Raw genomic sequence first — 21,702 nt, 5'->3', positions numbered from 1 at the left:
GTCTGAGTAATTTCGTAGGGACTGCAAAGGTCAATTCTTTTACCTTTAACCCCAATTTTGACGCCTTAACATTTATTATTTTGTCTCAAACCAAAATAGTAAGTTTTACCCATGTCCAAGTTACCTACATCTAAAATTTCAAGTGTTTAGACCCAAAATTGGCAGAGGAATTTGGTAGAAACTGCAAAGGTCAACTCTTTCAACTTTAACCTTTTGGCAGCCAAATTTTTTCCCCAAAACTGATTAAAATTCTTGCCGCATCTCTGAATACCCGTTATGTATAAATTTAAAACGTTTAGACCTAAAATTGGCTGAGTAGTTTGCTAGACACCGCAAAGGTCAAATCTTTTTAAATTTGACCCCTTGCAGCTCAAATTTTTTTTATCCAAACTGATTAAACAGCTTACCCAGAATACCCTTTATGCAAAATTTCAAATGTTTAGACCAGAAATTATCTGAGTAATTTGGTAGAGACCGCAGAGGTCCATTTTTAACAAAAACTTTGACTCCCAATTTTCAGCCCTTAACATTTATTGCTTTGGGTTCAAATCAAAGTAACAAGTTTGATCCATGTCCATACATAGAAAATTATAAAATATATACGGTATGTTATGAGCATTTTTTTTTCGTGTCCCTAGAGCATTCTTTTTTTCTCTTTACGTCATGTATGACGTAAAGAGAGAAAAAAGAATCCTTTTCTTCTCTTCCTTTATTTTAAGATTTAAAATACCCTCGTTTGCACCTTCTTGTAACAAAAAAAAAAAAAAAAGATTTAAAATACCCTTGTTTGCACCTTCTGGTAAAAAAAAAAGATTCAAAATACCCTCGTTTGCACCTCCTTGCAGCAAAAAAAAAAAGATTTAAAATAGCCTCGTTTGCACCTTCGTGTCAAAAAAAAAAAAAGGATGTAAAATACCCTCGTTTGCACACCCTCGTTTTCACCTTCTTGTAACAAAAAAAGTTTTAAAATACCCTTGTTTGCACCTGTAACAAAAAAAAAAAAGATTTAAAATACCCTCGTTTGCACCTTCTTGTAACAACAGCAAAAAAAAAAAAAGATTTAAAATACCCTCGTTTGCACCGTCTTGTAACAAAAAACAAAAAAATAGATTTCAAATGTCCTCGTCTGCACCTTCTTGTCACAAAAAAAAAAGATTTCAAATAATCTCGTTTGCACCTTCCTGTCACAAAAAAAAAAGATGTAAAATACTCTCGTTTGCACCTTCTGGTAACAAAAAAAAAAAAAACAGATTTAAAATACCTTCGTTTGCACCTTCTTGTCACAAAAAAAAAATTTTTTTTAATACCCTCATTTGCACCTTCTTGTAACAAAAAAAAAAGATTGAAAATACCCTCGTTTGCACCTTCTTGTAACAACAACAACAACAACAACAACAACAACAAAAGATTTAAAATACCCTCGTTTCCACGTTCTTGTAACAAAAAAGAAGAAAAAAATATGAATATTTTTCTAATGTTTTTTACTCATAGAATTATAATTTACATTTCTGATTATATATCAACTATTGAATTGTTTTTAACATGAATACGTATTGTTTTGGACTAAGATAATTTCTAATGCGTTCGATACGGTTTACCTATTCATTATTATCACTTATGTTTAAATTCATTTTTTGAAATCTGATCCAAATTATAAATCTACTAGCATGGATACCCAGCGTTGCCAGGGTCGACATGAAGTTCGGTTTGGCCACACCTGCTATACTAAAATAGTGCGCATTTTTTCATTATTATATGCCAACTCCATCGTTACCCTAACAAAAATTTGAAAATAAAAGAACGAATGAAAACGCTAAAATGTAACCCTCCCCCTCCCCACCTGAAAAAAGAAGTACGTGATAAACTGTCCACCAGATATTTCAACAGAAGGAATACGAAGAGAAGCTATTCTCCGGATATTGAGCACCTTTTTATAACTATATTCTTGTTCAAGTGAATTTCTTTTATTCTACCTCAGTCTAGAAAATGAAAAGGAAAGCTATTCAGATTTGGAAGTATAATATTAAATGCTTTAATAAAGAATGCCAGTAATAAACTGTTTGCAGTCGAAATAGATTTTTTTTTGTTGTTTTTGGATTTATTATAATTTTTCTTTTTTATTGCTTTTTCACCTCAAATAATGCCCAGTGCCATTTAAATGTAGGGGATTACTACTATTTGGGACATAATTTACAGGGATACTATGTGGCTGTCTTAAGTGTTTGCTTTGATCTGAAGTAATATCATAATCTCATCAGTGCTATTTCCCTATTTGAAGACTTTCTGGCTGTTTTTTCTTTTTCCATTAGTGCATTTCTTATTCATCTATTTTACTGATAAACTCTATTTATTTTATTCCTCACTTTTATTTATGTATTCATTTATTTATCCAAACATCTACTGTCCACATTCACAAACAATACAGCACCCTTTCTTTCAGATTGTAAATCACACTCGAATATACTTTTTATATACAAAATGAATGAACCTTCATTTTCGTTTGAACAGCGTTTCCTTTCTCGGTCTAATGAGGTGGGTCTCTCGGAATTGAGATTCCACTGAAACATGTATGTACATACGTAACCAATTATGTTTGTATAAACACACACACACACGCGCGCGCGCGCACACACACACACACACACACACACACACACACACACACACACACTTGTCAGAAGAGGTTATTGCAATTTCTTACCTGCCTCCATCCTGCTATCGCCCTGCCCCTGACCTCTTGTCCCTAAACCCAGAGGTTGCTGGGTGGAGGTCAAGGAAGGGAAAAAAAAGTCTGTTCTAAGTTCTATACCCTACAGGAAGCCGGGGATCTTAGGAGGATACGAGGAGTGTGTGGGGGTGCGTGAATGGTGGAGAGTCTTGTAAGGGGAACAGCTGTTCTTGCAACAGCGGAATTCATTCATATCACTTCTGCCCCACCCTCCTTTTTGTCATCCCTTTCTCTACCCACAAGACGGTTTGTGGGTGGGCGGAAGATGGGTCAGAAGACACAAAGAAGTCACCATGAGAGTAAGGAAAAAAGAAAAAGAAGATAGAAAAGTTAAGAGAAACAAATAAAACATTAAGTTTAGGGAGGCGGGGGAGTGTGTAGGCTAATTTCAAGCCAATAACAGAAGAAATGGGATAATAACGTAGACGTGCATTAGATATATAAAACTGAATGATAAGCGGTGGAACAGTACTGCATGTTTGTGTGTGTGCGTGTATGTACTTCGTGTGTATGTTTTATGTATACTGTGTATGCTTTATGCACTAGCAGGGCTACTCGACGTTGCCTGGAGCAAAAAAAAAAAAAGTATCAAAATTTCTATCTCTATCTCTTTCTTTTTTGTCACCCGCACCTTTCCGTTTTCCACCTCCTCTCCCTAACCACTCTTTCTCCTACGTCCAACTCATTCCTCTCTATCTGGACACATACATACACACACACACACACACACACATAACCCCCCCCACACACACACACACAACTCTCTTTTATATATCAGATTTCATTGTGTAATGAACCTACATTTTATTGCAAAATAAGTACATAGCATTGCAAAATTCCACCACCCTGGCGAAACCTAACCCAGTTGAACCCCAAAGAAGAAAGTAGTTGCTTGTTTGTATGTGTGTTTCTCCAGCTAAAATAAAAAAACTACAAAACAAAGACGCACAAAGTTCGTATATATATTCTTGATTGCTCTGGATGAATAATATCTAAAATTATATATATATATATATAATATATATATATGTATATATATATATATATATATATTAAATTTTAGCTCGACAAACACACATACACACAAACAACTACCTTTAATATTATAGATGTATGTATGTTGTGCATTCTTTGTCTACATGTGTGTATATTATGTAGGCTTAATGTGGAGAAGAGTGTATATTGTGTATGTTTCATGTATTTTTTTTTTTTTTTTTTTTTTACAAAGGCATCACCACATTATCAAGGCCCAGGGGCCACTCAAGGATAAGGGTTAAAGAGTGTACAGTAGAAGTTGGTCAATATAGTAATCATTAGTAATGAAAATTTGGTAAATTTAATAACTTATATGGAACGGCTCATCAAGAACTTATTTACTTTAGACTTGAACAAAACCATATTGTAGTCAGCCGGAAAGCAGGAAAACGGAAGACAATTCCACAGGCGTGCAGTTCTAAGAAAGAAGCTTTGTTCATGGAATCTACGTTTAGGTTTAGGCACAGATAAAGAGTGGGGGAAATTATTGATAGTGTTTACAGCTAGACGAGTGTTTCTTGTGAAAGTTTGGCGAGGGGGGACCATAGATTGAAGCTCAGTTGAACACTTTCCATGAAAATAACGATACATCAGAGACAAACTCGCAACATCTCTTCTGTGAGATAGAGGTTGCAAGGAGGAGAAAAGGACATCTCCTACGAGGCTACGAAGTCTATTTTGAACTCTATCAAGGCAGGACAAGTTCTTTCTAGCAGCTCCTGCCCAGATGTGGCAACAGTATTCCATCCTTGGACGTACCTGGCTCTTATATAGATAGAGAATAGCATCAGCAGTGAGATATCTACTGGATCGATAGAAAGATCCCACCATTTTTCCAGCGGCCTTGGCAACAGATTTGATATACGTGTTCCATTTAAGATCAGGAGTAATGGTCAAGCCCAGAAGCTTGTATCAAAATTTCTATCTCTATCTCTTTCTTTTTTGTCACCCGCACCTTTCCGTTTTCCACCTCCTCTCCCTAACCACTCTTTCTTTCAAGCCAATAACAGAAGAAATGGGATAATAACGTAGACGCACACACACACACACACACACCACACACACACACACACACACCACACACACACACACACACACACACCACACACACACACACACACACACACACCACACACACACCACACACACACACACACACACACACACACACACACACACACACACACACACACGGTTTACTTCCTTGGAGCCTCTTTCACAAATTTTTGTTATTTTTATGGAGTTGTTTGACTGAGCTCCAATCTATGCCCTCTCCTCGCCAGTAAAATAGCCGCAACAAAAATTGAGTACAGCATGATCGTTTCCAAGTCCAATAGTAATACATTTTTGTTGAGCCGTCCCATTAAGTAATCAATTTCGACCGTCTGTAATCTTCAAGTGTTTGTCTCGTGCTCCAACTGACACAACCCCTTCTTTTATTGTCTTCGAGTGGCCTTTGCGTCTTGATAAGCGGTGAATCTTTAGAATCTTCTATCTATTTATTTATTTTTTTCATTATACTTCAGAAATCAAGGGGCCCCTTCTTGTGTCTAAAACTTTATCTTCATATGAGATATTTAGACGAATATTCCATTAAAGTTTTCCTTTATCTTTCAAATGTTGAGTTAATTAAGAAGCTAAGAATATTTATTTTCCTCTCCCCAATTGACCACTTAATTATGTTATGCGAAGGTCGTTCCAAAAGTGAAGCCTCCTATTTTTTTTACTCCAAAAATTTAAAGACCTACAAAGACGGGAATGGTACCATTAAGCCGAACAACCTTTTATGCTCCAGAATTTATTTTTCTACACAGTAACCATCATTCCCAATGCACTTTTGTTCAGGAATTCAACGACGCATCTCTGCTTCTGATGCATGTCCATGAAAGGGGTTGCTTTCTTAGAGTCTCACACCGTCAATATCTGCAACAGATAGATGAAATTTTCAGGTCATGAATGCATGTTCAGTCATCATAACAATGCCCTCTTATTCATTTGCGCGAAATAAAAAATAGGCATTACTTTTGGAACGGGCGTGGTAGTATATCGACTTGTTGTCTCTTGATCTTATCAGATTCCAATACCAGAATTCCTCTAGTCTGGTGGAGTATCTAGCTTCCTGTTGTTACTTGAGGCAATATTATTTAGAGAAAGTTCACCATTCCTCGTATAAGCCAGTGTAGTGGAGTGTTACTCATCAAATCTTATTTGGATTTTGGATGATATGTTATTTGGAATATTTGGTCAACGTTTACTTATGGGATGAAGAACATTGCTTTAATATTCTGCTGGTTCCTTCCTTACTTAGTCCGTACGTTATGCTTTGAAAAAGGCCAAATACAATATTTTAAGGGCAAACTGTTTCAAAAAAGGCCAAATTCTAGAAATTTGCCAATCTGGCCACCCTGGCCAAAAATACTAGAGTGACCTACCTTTGATGTTATTTTTTAATTTTATTATAATAACATAGGAAACATTTGTTCATCCTCATTCAATTCTGGGCAACGTCATGTCTCCCTGCCAGTATATATATATATATATATATATATATATATATATATATATATATATATATATATATATATATATATATATATATATATACACACACACACACACACACTAGCCTGGGTGTTTTGGGCTGTGTGTTGAGTAAAAAAAAGTGGTAGTAGGCAGACAGGCTCAAACCAATGACGTAGAAGGCAGAAAAAAAAAAGTGAAAGAAAATCTGACGTCTTACTGTTACTCTATGACATGACCGGAAGCTCAAAATGTTAAAATTAGGCAAAGTTAGGCATGGAGAGCGGTATATATATTATTTTTAAAATATAATTTTTATTTTTTAAAAGCAAATTATATTTTAAAAACAATATATATATATATATATATATATATATATATATATATATATATATATATATATATATATATATATATATACGGGGGTGTATTTGTGAATATATATCAACCGATACGATGACTTGTAAAAATGGCTCGCAAAAAATCGACCCCTCCTTGTAGAAAACTGCCCAAGTGAGGGTGAAGAAATTAATGTTTTCGGACCATTTTTCGATATTTGTTGTTCGAGATGTCGATCTTCAAAATGATACCGATCTCGTGAAAATCCGTCGCCTCTGTCAAAAGTTTTAGGCATACATACACACATACATACATACATACATACATACATACATACATACACACACATTTAAACAGACAGGTGAGGTTTATCTTGTATATATATATATATATATATATATATATATATATATATATATATATATATATATATATATATGTTTTTGTTTTTGTTTTTGCGATGTGTTTTGAATGAATTCAATTTAATTATTTTACGAAAGTGCATTTTTACCTAAATGCGAGTTGGGAATAATTTCCCTTTAACCAATCTGGTACCCCCCCCCCACATGGAGAGCGGTATATATATTATTCTTAAAATATAATCTTTATTTTTTAAAAGCAAATTATATTTTAAAAACAATATATATATATATATATATATATATATATATATATATACGGGGGTGTATTTGTGCATATATATGAATATATATATATATATATATATATATATATATATATTTGTGCATATATATACACATACATATGTACAGTGCATATATATGTGTATTATGTATATGTGTGCGTGTGTGTATTTATGTATATATGAATATGTACTTGTATTAATACGTGTCTGTGTAAAACAAACAGCTGTCTTACTTGATGTCTGATCCTAAATCATCCTTGACATTTATTAAATATTACATACACGAAAGAAACACGAGGTGGAAGAAATATACCTTTAACGAGCCAACGAGGGAATGGCGGTGGAAGAGAGCCTTACAGATATAAGCAAGTAATAAAAACACATGCGTCATTTGAGAATCCAAGATGCATTCATTTGTCTTTTATAGACCAATTTGTTTTCATTCTAAACAGAAGAAGAAGAAGAAGAAGAAGAAGAAGAAGAAGAACAACAACAACAACAACAACAACAAGAAAGCATCTATGTTTTGCTCTTGGCAATCTCCTCCTCATACTGTATAGGATTACTGAAGTGGTCGAGGATTGACCGAAACCTTGCTTTTTAAAACAATGAAAAAAAAAAGTTCTGCCTTAAAAAATACACAAGTTCCTATAACGTATTGGATAAAGTACCTAGTAAAATTTAGTTGTAAATTACCTTCTAGAAATATTGAAGTTTCAATACTCAGTGCTGGCGACAATTGCAAATTAACCTCTTCGCAGCCATAACTGACGGGAGGAGAGCATGCTACTCTAGTAGATTAAATAAAGCATTCCATTTGAAATTCCATGCAGATTCACAAGTTTGATAGAAAGATTTCAAAGTTTGACAGAAAAATTCCCGAGTTTGACAAGGTACACCCGAAAAAGAGTCGATCAGTCTAAAAAAAAAAAAGTTGTAAAAATAACACTCAGGATGAGAACCATAGTACAAAGAATCGAAATAATGTGAAATATTAATCCACATCTCAAAAATAAAAAATAAAAATAACCCGACTGTTTTGCTGTTGGATGATATTCTCACAACGTTTCGGCCTTCAACCTTTTTGCAGGTGCGTCTTGTTAAAGTCAGAAATTTTTGTAAAACCCCGTAATTTGTGCGGAATTTTGAAAGTAACCCATTACTAATTATATGGGAGTAGATTGTTCACTTTTCTTCAACCATGATAATTAGTAATTATATTCTTAGAATCTCCTGCAGTGAGGATTGAACCTTCAACCTCCAGAAGACTCTAATTTAAACTGCTTGTTACTTCATCAGTTACGTTATGAAGTCATAGGAACAATTGTATGGATTTGAGAATTTTAAGATTATTCTTGTTTTAGATATGTGGTGCTACTATATATTACTAATATATATGTGTGTGTGTATGTGTGCTTGTGTGTGTGTGTGTGTGTGTACATAGATGTGTGTATATATGCGTGTGTGTGTGTGTATATATGCGTTGGTGTACATATATATATGTATGTGTGTGTGTATATATATATATATATATATATATATATATATATATATATATATAATTATTACTATAATAATTTTTAAATAACTACAGACACTAGTATTTCATCAGTGCAGAGTGTCACAATTACAGCCAGTTAGGAGATTCGAAGCCGGCCATCTTTGACTACATTAGCAAGGAACAAACCACACGGCCAACTTTAACCGCGAGAAATATCTATGAAATTTAAACATTTATTATTGAATGTTGAGACGTCTCTCCAGAGTGATTTAATGCAATGGAAAACCATTATTGCAAAGAGTCTTGGTAATAAATTTGACTTCATCATTTAATTTGTTCTCTGAACATATCATGCAAGCTCTATGAATAAGGGTGTTGATAAGATTATATTTTTGTTTGGTGGGGCAAAACGAGTCCCAACATGTGTAAAGACCGATAATGGTTTTCCATTGCAAATCGTGGAATCTACAATTAGAAATAAAATTTCCAATTTCAATAAAATTAAACAGGCATCTGTCGACAAATGCCCTATCTACCTACGCCTACCTTGGCTAGGTAATATTAGTGAAAGATTTGCCAAGCAAATTTCTGCTGTCGTACAACAATGTTACTTTGCATCAAATACCCGTGTTGTTTTTTCTTGTAAACCCATTTTGTCTTCGATTTGTAAAGACGTTCTCCCCCCCCCACCATAACAATTCTATTATTTATTTATTTAAATGTAGCTGCGGTGTGAGCTCCATCGGGCGAACGTTTCACAGATTAGATAATAGGGTAAAACAACACGTTCCATCCAAAATTCGAAATGGAAACTACCTACCTTCGGACGTTTTGGGCAATACCCATGGCTCATTTATAGGAGAGCACCTTATGAATAATCGTATTTGCGCTTTGAATTTTAGTGCAGACTTTTTTCCATCCTTAGTTAGTCGCACTCTCTTTACCATCTTAAAATTCTAGAAACTATATATATTAAGACTCTGAGACCTTCTCTTTGCAAACAAAAAGAGAATATCTTAGGGCTTAATCTAGTTTCTATTTAATAATTAATTCACCCCCTCTTTTTATATGCATATATTCCCCCCTACTTTTTCATCTCCGATTCATTGTCCCCCCCCCCTTTTCTTTTTAAAACGTAATTAAGCTCGATTTTAGCTCTGTTGAGCGAGCTTCGAAACCGGTCAGCTGACACATTCATTTTTATTTTTTAATTTCACAATCTAAAATAAAGAATGTTTTCGAACAAGTTTAAATTTGGTCTTTACATAGCCATAATATATATATATATACATACATGACTCATCAGAGCAGCTGAACCGGGCAAGAATCAAACCTAGGACCATGGAGTTTGAGACTAGCACTGTGCCACTGAGCTAATCCTTGTCACTTAGGAATATACTGCATTTTCAGAAGTTGCCAATTCTTTGTCTTTTTTGCCTGCAGTACTTTTTGGAGCAGATTGCATTAATTAAATGTTAAATAGGAATAACTTTTCCCATACTCATGGGGGAGAGCGACATATATATTAAATATCTAAAGATAAGAGAAAAAATATTCCTATTTATCATTAAGGTATTGCAATCTGTTCAAAAAAGTATCGCAGGCAAAATAAACAAAGAATTGAAAACGACTGAAAATGCGGACTATCTATATGTGATGGAGATTGGCTCAATGACAAAGCGCTAGACTCAGGACCCCAAGGTTTTAGCTCGATTCTTATCTGGTTCAGCCCACTGATGAGTTATATGATCTCGAAACACGTGTCTGTAGTTAATATATTTAAAAAAAAATATGCCTATACACATTTTAATTAATGCAGATTTCATATTTATTATCACGGGGCCAATTCTCTATTGAATATTATATTGTACCTAATATATAGTACTGATTTTAAAAGATTTAAAAAAATATGAATTCATGCAATTAGCTAGAATCGAAATAAAAACATTTAGCGCTCCAGCTACGTTCCCTACTGTTTGAGCTGTTGACAGAAATATATAAAATTAAACCACTTTCAAACTATGAATGATTTTGTGAATGCGTAAAAATAATAGAAATATGTCGGCAAATTGAAACGAACATTTTGCATTTCAACTTGTCGACATATTTCTGCGTTAGTCATCCATCCAAACAAAGATTTTACTTGTTATAAACCATCTTTGGTGTATGATTGCTATTTTATTTTAATTTCAGTGTTATGTGACCAGAGTTTAAGAATTTACCCGTTAAATATTTTCATAGACAGATAGATACCTCTACTGTTTTATTTATACAAATCATTTTTTAATTTAAGGAGCTGATCAGATAAACTTGTAATAGAGGAATATATATATATGTAAAAAAAAGTAATTCGCTTCTTCCATTTTTATTTTATTTTTAGAATATAATTAAATAATAAATAGTTGTATTGCTAGGCAAAACAAATTGAAATTTTCATTTGAAATTAAAAAAAAAAAAAAAATGAAGATTTATTTGGGGACACATGATTGCCAAGATTTTACTGTGATCAGAACACAAATAAAAACAAAGATATCGTAGAGATACTTCCTTACTTGATTTGGGCAACTAGATTGGAAGAAGGAAAACTTTGGCATGACAGCAATTATGTTAGTTTTCCAATCTCCTTTCAGCTTCCTTAAAAAGCAATGTGATGAAAGTCAGCATAATTGCTCGGAAAGACAGATCTTGATTCTGTAGAAAGAACTAAAAAGAAGAAACTTATACAGCAGAACCCCGGCATACGACATTAAAAATTAGTAACAAAATACAGTACAGTGCATAATACACATGTATATATAATCAAATAACATTATAAATAACACCGTAAGGCGGGGCAAATACCATAACCAGGAGCCGGAAAAACATCGTATTCCACATCATAACCTATTAAAACCGTATCATAGGGCCACCGTATCCTGGAGTTCTACTGTATATTAAAACCAAGTTATTCTTATTAGAAAATATTGTGGAATCTTTCACATTTATCTGAGAGTTAACCTGTCCTGTTTATCTGACAGTTGACTTGTCCTGTACTGTTTGAGAGTTAACCTGTCCTGTTTAAGAGTTGACCTGTTTTGTTTGTCTGAGCGTTGACCTGTCTTGTTTGTCAAAGAGTTAACTTGTTACGTTTTCCGATAACGAATATGCTCAATGCCTACATTTTCTTATATTCATTCGATTTTCTTTCTCTCTCTCTCTCTATCTCTCTCTCTATCCAGAAAGCACTGATGAAAAAATATCACATCTACAGAATTCCGATGTTGGTAATAATTGACGGTGAGTCCGGAAAAGTAATTACAAAAAATGGAATCGGTTGCATAGAGGATGATCCAAAAGGAGAAGGATTTCCTTGGCGTCCACGCCCATTCAAGGATGTAATCGAAGGGAAATTATTGACCAATGCTGGCTGTGAAGTCGATGCTCTTTCTGCTCTACAAGGAAAAATTACAGGACTTTATTTCTCGGCACACTGGGTGAGTCGTCATTATTTATTATCATTATTTATTTATTTTTGTTTGTTTTGTTTTTTGACTCACTAAAAGTACTCACACACATTATTGCCAATAATTGCTCATCGACAACAACAAAAAGTGTTCCCTGAAAACTGAGTGACAATAAGTCTCCCCAGATTTCTAAAACAATCTGCTTCTTTTGGTAACTGTTGTCAGTCACTTTGAGTTCTTGCATTGATTTTTCGGTGATATTGTTGTTAGGATTTTAATTGCAGTAAGCCTATTTAGGATTCCAGTACTCTGTGCACTGTTCGAGTGTAGATCTGGATGGTGCTTTTTTCTTACATGGCCTTTCCATCCCTTCAGACAACCCATGACAATTTTCTTGGAAGATGATCGCTCTGCCAAAAATAAAACAAAAAAAAACCCCAACTTTTTTGTTTCTTTGAATTTTGTGCTGATGGAGAAGGTGGTGGTCAGATTATGGAATCAGTATATCCTGGCAGTTTGAATTCGCTTGCGTTCATCTTAATATGTTTTTATTTCTAGTTGTGTTTGCATAGTTCTCTTCTACTTCAAATGACTTGTGGCTGTTTTCGTCGCTGACGCGGTCTGTAGGATATCAATCGTCCCTTTGATTTGTATTTCTTCTGGGCTTTTTGTCCCGGTTTTTAGGATCTGCTCCGGGTACTCTTAAAATTATTGGTATTACTGTAGTTTTCTTGAGTTTTCATATTTCATTTCAGCTCAATGGCAAGCTCCATATATTATTATTATTGTTATTATTATTATTATTATTATTATTATTATTATTATTATTATTATTATTATTTATTTTTTTTTTTTATGTATTTATTTTTTATTTTATTTTTTTAAATTTATATTTTATTTTTGTATTCATTAAGAGTTCCCACACAAGTCATCGTCAGAGATTGCTCACTCACAATAACCGGGAATGTTCTCTGGAGTTTGAGTAAAAACACGTTTCTCAGATTTCCACTCCTCTCCACTTCTTCGGATACTCTCTCCAATCATCGCAACAGTCGCTTACCATTGATTTATCGCTGTCAATGACCATTGGTATTCACTGGAATGTGGGTGGCAGTAAGCCTCCCTAAGGCTCCAGTTCTCTTCATACTTATTCAGTGTAGGTCTGATTAATGCTCTCTCCTTGGTCTTTCCATCCTCCTTAACCCTTCTCGACTGTTTGATGTGCTAGTCGATGCTGACACTACATTTTCTTTGGGAGGTGTAGTTAACTTAAAATTTTGTGGTTTCAGTTTTCTTGGTTCTATGTGGTTTTCCTCTTTTTGTTTTACTTCTGTTGCAGTTTCTATTTGTCCGGTTAGCATCTGCAGCTCATGTGAATTAGTCTCTGCATTCAAGGATTTTCCTTAAGATTTCAATCATTTTCATTATTGTTATACATTGTAGCTTCTCAGCCTTCCCTCTGATTCCAATTTCTCACATCCTTTTTATTGAAGTTTTCTAGATTATTCCTAGTGCAACTACGATTATTGGTGCTGTCTTGACTTTTTTTTTCATGTTCCATATTCCTTTTAGCTCTCTGACCAGTTCTGTGCATTTGTTTCGCTTCTCTGTCTCCTTGATGTTCACCATGTGGTCTGCTCGAATGCTAAAATCTACAAGCTGGCATGACTTTTCCTTCTTGTTGGCCATTATCATATCCAGTCTTCTTGCTTAGCTGGGTTTATCCATTTGTATATCCATATGTCACAGGATTTTGCGGCTTTCATTTTCAAGTACTGCTGCCATTTTGTACTTGTACAATTTATCCAGGTGTTCAAGATGCAGTTTGTACTGCCTTCCCCACTTGATCGTGTCTATTTTTATATTCTTCTGGAGCTAGTTTGCTACATTCGCTTATTATGCTGTTTGTTTCGTCTCTTTGTCCATAGTGTGCATTATTGTTTTTTTTTTGTTTTTTGTTTTTTTTTGTGCGTCTTGTCGATCTTTGCTTTGATGTGGTTCTCTCAGAAGTGATAACTAGTAATCGCTCACTGGCAAGAAAGGTGGTGTTCCCTGAAATCCGAGTGACAAGATTTCTCAGATTTCCAGTACTTTCTGTTTCTTTCGATGGCGGATGGAAATCATTCGACAACTGTTTCTCATTGATTTCTTGCTGATAGCAGCCGTTGTCTACCTATGAAATTTGAATCACAGTAAGCCTTTTTAGGGGTCCAGTGTTTGCAAAAACCGAGTCAGTTTTTCCCCTTGGTATGAAAACTACCAGAGTCTAGGCCTTTTGGGATTTTTTGTACTCTGTTGGCTGAGATATGTCTTTGGTGTTGTGCAGTCATTTTGCCTTTTCCTTTTGAGAAGGGATTAGTTTATTGCTAATCACTTGAAGTGCCCTTACCTAGGAATGCTGACGTGGCTGCCAGACATTTTTTGAAGGCCAGAGTTGGCTTGCATTTATGTGAAGTTTTGTTTGAGGTGAATAATAATACAATAAAATTTGGAAGTAAAATTTTCTTTGATCGTCCTCGCTTAAGTGTTAAATATATTTTTGGTTCTTGTCTAGAATTACCTCTATATTAAAAATAAAAAGAAAGAAAGAAAAATCTGTATGATGTGACGTACCCGTGACGGAACAATAATATATTCCAAAAATTACGTAAAATGGTCAAATAGTTTTATTTTTATGAATAAGATTATTTCATAAAACGGTTAACGGGAATTTGTAGGTATTACTGTATAAATCTCGCTAGTTTGAATTATGTTGAGTTACTCCATTTTTTTTTTTTTTTAAGATTGTTTTAAAAATGGCCGACAAGACAGCCGCTTTTCTGCTACTTCTAATTTTTTTTCTATAAAAATAAAATTATTTGATTGATTTAGGAATATGATATTTTCATTTCGTCGGACGTAATGAAAATGCACACTATAGAGAATTTTCTCTGTTTTTTTTTTTTGTTGTTTTTTTTTTAATATTAGGAGGAATTTTGGACAAGAAACGTTTTTTAGAGATTTTGCAAACTATCTCAAAACTTGTTTTCTTAACTTCATATGTCCCCCAACACCTACACCACTGGTGAATGTTTCTAATCAATATTTATTTTTTCAGTCGTTGAATGTTTCGGAGTGTTTAAACAAGCATTTATATAATCTCTCAATTTAGCGATAAATATGTATATATGTATAATTCATCCAAAAAAAAAAAAAAAATAATAATTAAGAAAAAAATAAAAGAAAACCTTGTATAGGCTTTTCATAGTTTATCGCTTGTCTTCTGGCGAATGGATAATCGCAGATAGCTTAATTAAAAAGATAAAAGAAGTCAGATGTGTATTTAAGCTCATTTTTGTACCGCTAAGCGATTTTATCTTTTCGTATTTCACATAGTTTTAACTCTCTCTCTCTCTCTCTCTCTCTCTCTCTCTCTCTCTCTCTCTCTCTCTCTCTCTCTCTCTCTCTCTCTCTCTCTGTGATAATTTTGGTTGTTGTTGTCTACTGAATGTTTTAGTGTGTCAGAGGCGGGGGGGGGGGGCTTACATTTCTATTCGTTTATCTCGACTTCACGTTTTCCATCTTCCTTTTTTTTGTCAAATTATTTTTCTGTTTATTATTATTATTATTATTATTATTATTATTATTATTATCATTATTATTATTATTATTATTATTATTATTATTGTTGTTGTTGTTGTTGTTGTTGTTGTTATTGTTCAATTTTTTTTTCATTTCTGGTATGCTTTTTGTCATTTGCAGTTACATTCTCTCTCTCTTTCTCTCTCTCTCTCTCTCTCTCTCTCTCTCTCTATATATATATATATATATATATATATATATATATAGAGAGAGAGAGAGAGAGAGAGAGATCTTTTGATTTCTCTCTCCTTCAAGTTCTTTTTTCAAGTAGTTTTACATTTTAACTAGCTGTATATACCCGGCGTTGCCAGGTCGAAACGTATTGGCGGGTTAAGGGTTTACCCATATACACTGAATATTCTCATTTGTTACGATTTTCCTGAAAGTGGACCACATGTTGGATTTATGGAAGCATAAAACATCCATTTTCGTTTATAGAAAGAAAATTAAACAGGAAATAACTCTCATAGCTTAAATAAACTTACTTCCGTTTTTAAAGGCCAACTGGTGTCGACAATAATTGAAATTAAATTAAATATAAACTAAATTAAAAATAAATAAACTTTATATAATAGTTCTAAATAGAACAATTAAATAATTCTATTACACCATACAATTAATAGCGTAGAGATAATTATTATAATATATTTCCTTTAATTCAATATGTAAATGAGGTTACTTAAACGTAGATTTCCTTTGAATAAATAGTATATATTGAAATCATTCCGGAACGAAAGTGTGTAAACGTCCGTTTTCAGTATAAAAATTTATGGTTTATGAAGGTTACCAGTTATGGAGAGGCGGTCTTTTTAGGACGATTTTTAGGGAAGTGTTCACGACAGGATTTTGGAGATCCAGAGAAATATTTTTAGTGAAAAGGTGTTCAGGGTTTATAATCAAATGTGAGAAAAACTGGAAACATTGTCATACGGTAATAAATAAATAAATAAATAAAAAAGAAAAAAGTTAAAGGGGCATATATTCACGAAAGAGATAATTTATATATGTTCAAAATGGAAGGCTTACAGCAGTAGAAAAAATATAGAATGTTCATGAACAATTTTAGAGTTCTTATAAAAACAAGGGGGTTCATTAGCTGAGACATTAGAAAAAGTCTGGATTGATTAATTGAACCGCGAGTTTCACAGGGTCAGGAAAATCGTATTCAAAACTTCTCCGCTCAATCAAATAAATTATAATTCATTGAAAGTTGTTTATAAGAGTTAATATTCATTTGATTTCGTATTATAATTGGGTTCAGTGTAAAAGGTTGGAATGTTTCAATGAGTAAAGTTTATATAGATTGCCAGACGATAATAAGTCAATGAGTTGTGGGTGTGTCTATGTGTTCGTTAATGTTCGTGTGAGTGGTAGTAGATGTAGAACAGTTGAGGTAGCAGGGTCAGTTCACAGAAAGACCAAGGAAAACATGGAAGGAACTGATGGACTTGAGAGAAAAAGGAACAAATGAAAACCTGAGCAAAGATAGGTTAGTTTGAAAATCAATTTCTTAAAGTCATAATATCAGAATACAAAACGGATGTTAAACTGCTGCTGCTGCTGCTGCTGCTGCTGCTGATGATGATGATGATGATGATGATGATGATGATGATGACGACGACGACGACGACGACGACGACAAAAAAGAAAGAGGAACGAATTTCAATTAATTATTAAAATTTATTTCTAAGTCACGTTCTTTAATTACTTTTTCGTTTTTTTTTAAATTTGTTTCAATATATCTTTTTCAATATATTTCTGTTTTAATATTATAAAACTTTTCGGCGCTTCTACGCTATTAGGACGAAATTTCAGAAATCGTAATACTGAATTTCACATGAAAACAATGGTATCTACGTATTCCTCGTGTTTTTAAGATGATTATATCCCAAAATTACGAAAATCGATAAGGTACAAAAATTATTAAAGAAAATAAAAAATAGAATTTGATGAAAACATTCGTAAGACACAGGAGAGTTCAAAAGGGAGGTAATTTTCCGTTTTGATTTAAACAAGATGGTGGCAATTTTTTAACCTGCTAACACGATTAAAGTTGTTTTGTTTAATAATTCAATAATATTCTGGTAATTTTGACGACATAATTTGGAAGCTACCATTATAACTTATTAGAATTGACAAAAAAAAATCAGTTGAAACCATTGTTTGTTTGTTTTTTTTTTATCTGAAAACTTCATTTATCGACTACAAAATCTCGTCTCAATTCTGTAGAAGCACCAACTTTTCTGTATTTATCTTCAATTTCCACCCATCTTCTCATATTGATAAACTAATCTGTATTGGGCCTGATTATGTTAACAATGTTCCAACAAACAATCATCATCAGCACAAATATATATATATATATATATATATATATATATATATATATATATATATATATATATATTTAAAAAGAACTATAAACACAAAAATATGATTATGAAATTTAAATTAATCATTAAAACCAACTCTAAGTCATATTTTTCAGTCATTTCTGTTTTTTTTTTTAATTTTTAAATTAAAAAAAAAATTTTTTCTCAATTCTCATATTATCTCGTCCTATTCATTTTTTAAAAAAATTATTTTGTGTCCAATATATAAAACGTTACACATTTTTCGTGTTAAATTTATCAAATCACAGGAAAATGATGTCAGAATTCCAATGTAGAAAAAAAAGGAGTATTTAATTAGAGGCGACAATTAAAATCTGTTTTATAGGAAAATAAATAAATAAAAATAGAAATAAAAAAATAATGAAAAATAATGAAAAATTATTGGTTACGTATGCGTTAATGCGCGTTCTGCACGAACGAGAAAATATTGAACAGGTGGCGACTTTAATGAGCTGGATCACACAACAGCCACCACCACCACCACTATCGTCGTCATGATGATGATCATCATCATCATGACCATCAACATCGTCGTAGTCGTCATCATCGTCGATTTAATGTTTTCTCTATATGCTAGCACGTATTGGACGGCTTGCAGAAAACTGACTTCCAAAACCGGCCTATCTCTGGCCAGCTCTTTATTTGTCCGTCTTTCTTTCAAGTTCATCCTTATTACTCTTCTCCCATGTTTTCCTTGATCTTTCACCTGCCAACTGACGCTGTTGCCTCAACTGTTCTCTACATTTACTAACCTAAACACTCTCATCCATTTCTTTGTGACCATACTATCAAAGTCTCCTGTTATGCACGCGTCTCTCTATACTATTTAAATTTAATTTTGTTTAAGATTCACGTTTTTATTTTTTAACTTTTAGTCACTCCAATCAAGGTACCTTACCACTGAGACGCAGTGGCTGCTGAGAATTAGGGTCCAGATTTATACGAGGAGTCCTGAATGGAAAGTTGTGCAGCGAGATGTTTGTTCACATTATATTTAAATTTCTGCATGTTGGCACAGTCAGGGAATTCCAAAGACTAGCTGTTCGGGGAAAGGATCTCTTAGAATAGAATGCCTTCTGATACTTGGGAACTTCTGCTGTGAAAAGGTCTGATTTTGCTGAATGTCGGCTCTGTCAGGGTTATTTATGTTGAGGGGGCAATAACTTTGTCACAGCACATTCTATTAGAGTACGCACTCATTATATGTAAAGCATGACTTTTCTATAAACAGACAATCTATTGATTTTTATGATTAATCGAGAAATGTAAAGTTTGTAAATTTTTTAGATGAGGATTGATTACTCATTATTTGTATTATTCGGATTACTGTTCTCATCTTGTGTGTTATTTGCACAACGTTTCGGCCGATATCACCTCCGACCTTCTTCAGCTGTATTGCGTCTGATTCAGGAACCTTTCTATCTATCTCGGGAATGTGCACAAAATTTCAAACAGTACCCGTTATTTAATACACGGGAGAGGGGGTTAGCATGCTCTCGTTCAGTCAGCCATGACTGAATAGAAGTCCTAATCCCCAATTGTATTTTGAGTGCCACCCACACTGAGGATTGAAACTTCAACTTCTAGAAGAATGTGACTTACAACTGAATTTTACAAAGTACTTTATCCACTATGCCACGGGCCCGCAACATTATGAAAATAATACAAGAAATGTAAAGTTTGACACAAAATTCATAAAGTTATAGTGGCTCAGGGTTTATAAGGTTAGGTGTCCCAGGTATATTTTAAAATATTGAAATCTTTATTGGAGTTTGTATTACTATACACAAAGATTCGAAAAAGTTGTCAAAAAACAAATATATAACAAACAAATGTTATCAAAGGCAAGACAAGTTACTTTTCTACCTAACTGGATAATTTTGTTAGTGTTTTTATTTAATGTAACATGTTTATTCAGCTCGTAAAAGATAGTGTTTACCGATGTATTGGGAAATTTAAAATGGCGCCGGACTCTCTGTTGAACACGGTAAGTTCAGGAAAATGAGTTAAAAACAAACAAAAACTATATAAATACTGTTAGAAACGTGCTCAATATATGTTACCGTGACATAGGCTGACATATATTCGGTGGGTTTTTAACAGTATTTGGTATAGTGGCCTCGGTCTAACTGTGTCGGATATATACCCGAGAGTCAAAATAATAAAAAGAATATTCTCTTGTCGTAGCCCTAGTAATAACTTATCTTTTCGGTTCTTAACAGATACATTAACTTATTTTAATGTTTATACCACTCGTCATTTCTATGTTAGAGATTTTTGCAGTCATTGAATGTCGTTTTCCTATCGCGGGATGCAAATTTTTGAACAGCAGGCAGACAAACAAACTTTATATATTAATGAGACTTTTCAACCATTAAAAATGGGCAAAAGTAATAGCCCGTTGACTTAGAAAAAGTGCTCTACACCAAATTGATGGTTGAATGTGATTTAATTTGTGCTCATTTTTGCAGTGAATGCTAATCCCTACTAACTCCTAACTATGCATTGAACAGGTACCACATTACTTAATTCGTTTCACCTTAACATAACAAAGGTTCATACAAAACTTCAGCCTGACCGACCCAGTAGTTCCCGAGAAACCTTGGAACATACAGAGAGACAAACAGACAGATTAAAAACATATAATATAGATATAATATAGTAGTTGACATTTTTCAAACATTTACTCACATTTTTTAAAGTAATTTTTCCATTTCTTTCAAAACAAACTACAAAGACAGCCAATTTACACGTTTCCTTTCTTTCTCCATTTCTTATTTTATTTTTCTCCATTGACACGTTTTCGTTTTTTTTTTCTTTCTTTCTTCATATTTATTTTACTTGGATTGTTTTATTTTCTTTCAGTGTCATGTTCATCCTCCGTTTTTCTTGATGGAGGAGGGGGTGAGAGAAATACAAAGAGACACAATTTAAAAGTAGTTTAAAAAAATAAAGAGTTTGCTAATTTGGATGAAAACCGATACCTTTTTTTTTTTTTTTTTTTTTTTTTTTTTACTACTATTTTAATATTTCATACTAGCAGGACCTGTGGAAATTCCTCAGCGGACGCTTTCATATGTAATATATTGATGCTGGCATTCTGTGGATGTTTAGCGTAAATGGAGATGCCCTGATAGTATTCTACCTATTTACAATGCCTCCCCACGGGACAGAGTTAGACACCAGGGTCGTTTTTTAACGTGGAGAAAAGGTACAAAAATAAAAAAAATTGTCTTAGTCGTGAAGGACTGCTCCTTCGCCGAAAGAGAACAAGAAATGGAAGTGCAGCATCTGAAGAACAGGTATTTTGTAGTTCTTTTATTAAAGCTACAAAAGTATTTATCTAAGCTAGCAGGAACGCTCGACGTAGTTCTGTGTAGCCTGGTCATAAAATACGCTTAAATATGATATTTTAATTTATGCAGATTTCATATATATTGTTATAGAGCCAATTTTCTATCGATTCTTATATATTA

At 33.4% G+C, this 21,702-nt stretch overlaps 1 protein-coding gene across 1 annotated transcript in view; it reads left to right on the top strand.

The window, feature by feature from the left end:
• LOC145268245 (nucleoredoxin-like) overlaps window positions 1-21,702 on the top strand; it is a 628,842-nt gene that overhangs the window by 356,854 nt on the left and 250,286 nt on the right. The window contains exon 2 of the mRNA XM_080123573.1: window positions 11,988-12,242. Within this exon, the coding sequence (XP_079979699.1) occupies window positions 11,988-12,242 (255 nt within the window). The remainder of the gene's footprint in view (window positions 1-11,987; window positions 12,243-21,702) is intronic.

This window comes from Euprymna scolopes, chromosome 43, assembly GCF_053919585.1.
Source record: "Euprymna scolopes isolate OS-2025 chromosome 43, ASM5391958v1, whole genome shotgun sequence".
NCBI lineage: Eukaryota > Metazoa > Mollusca > Cephalopoda > Sepiida > Sepiolidae > Euprymna > Euprymna scolopes.
The sequence above is the reverse complement of the archived record's forward strand: the minus strand, read 5'-3'. Positions and strand labels throughout refer to the sequence as shown.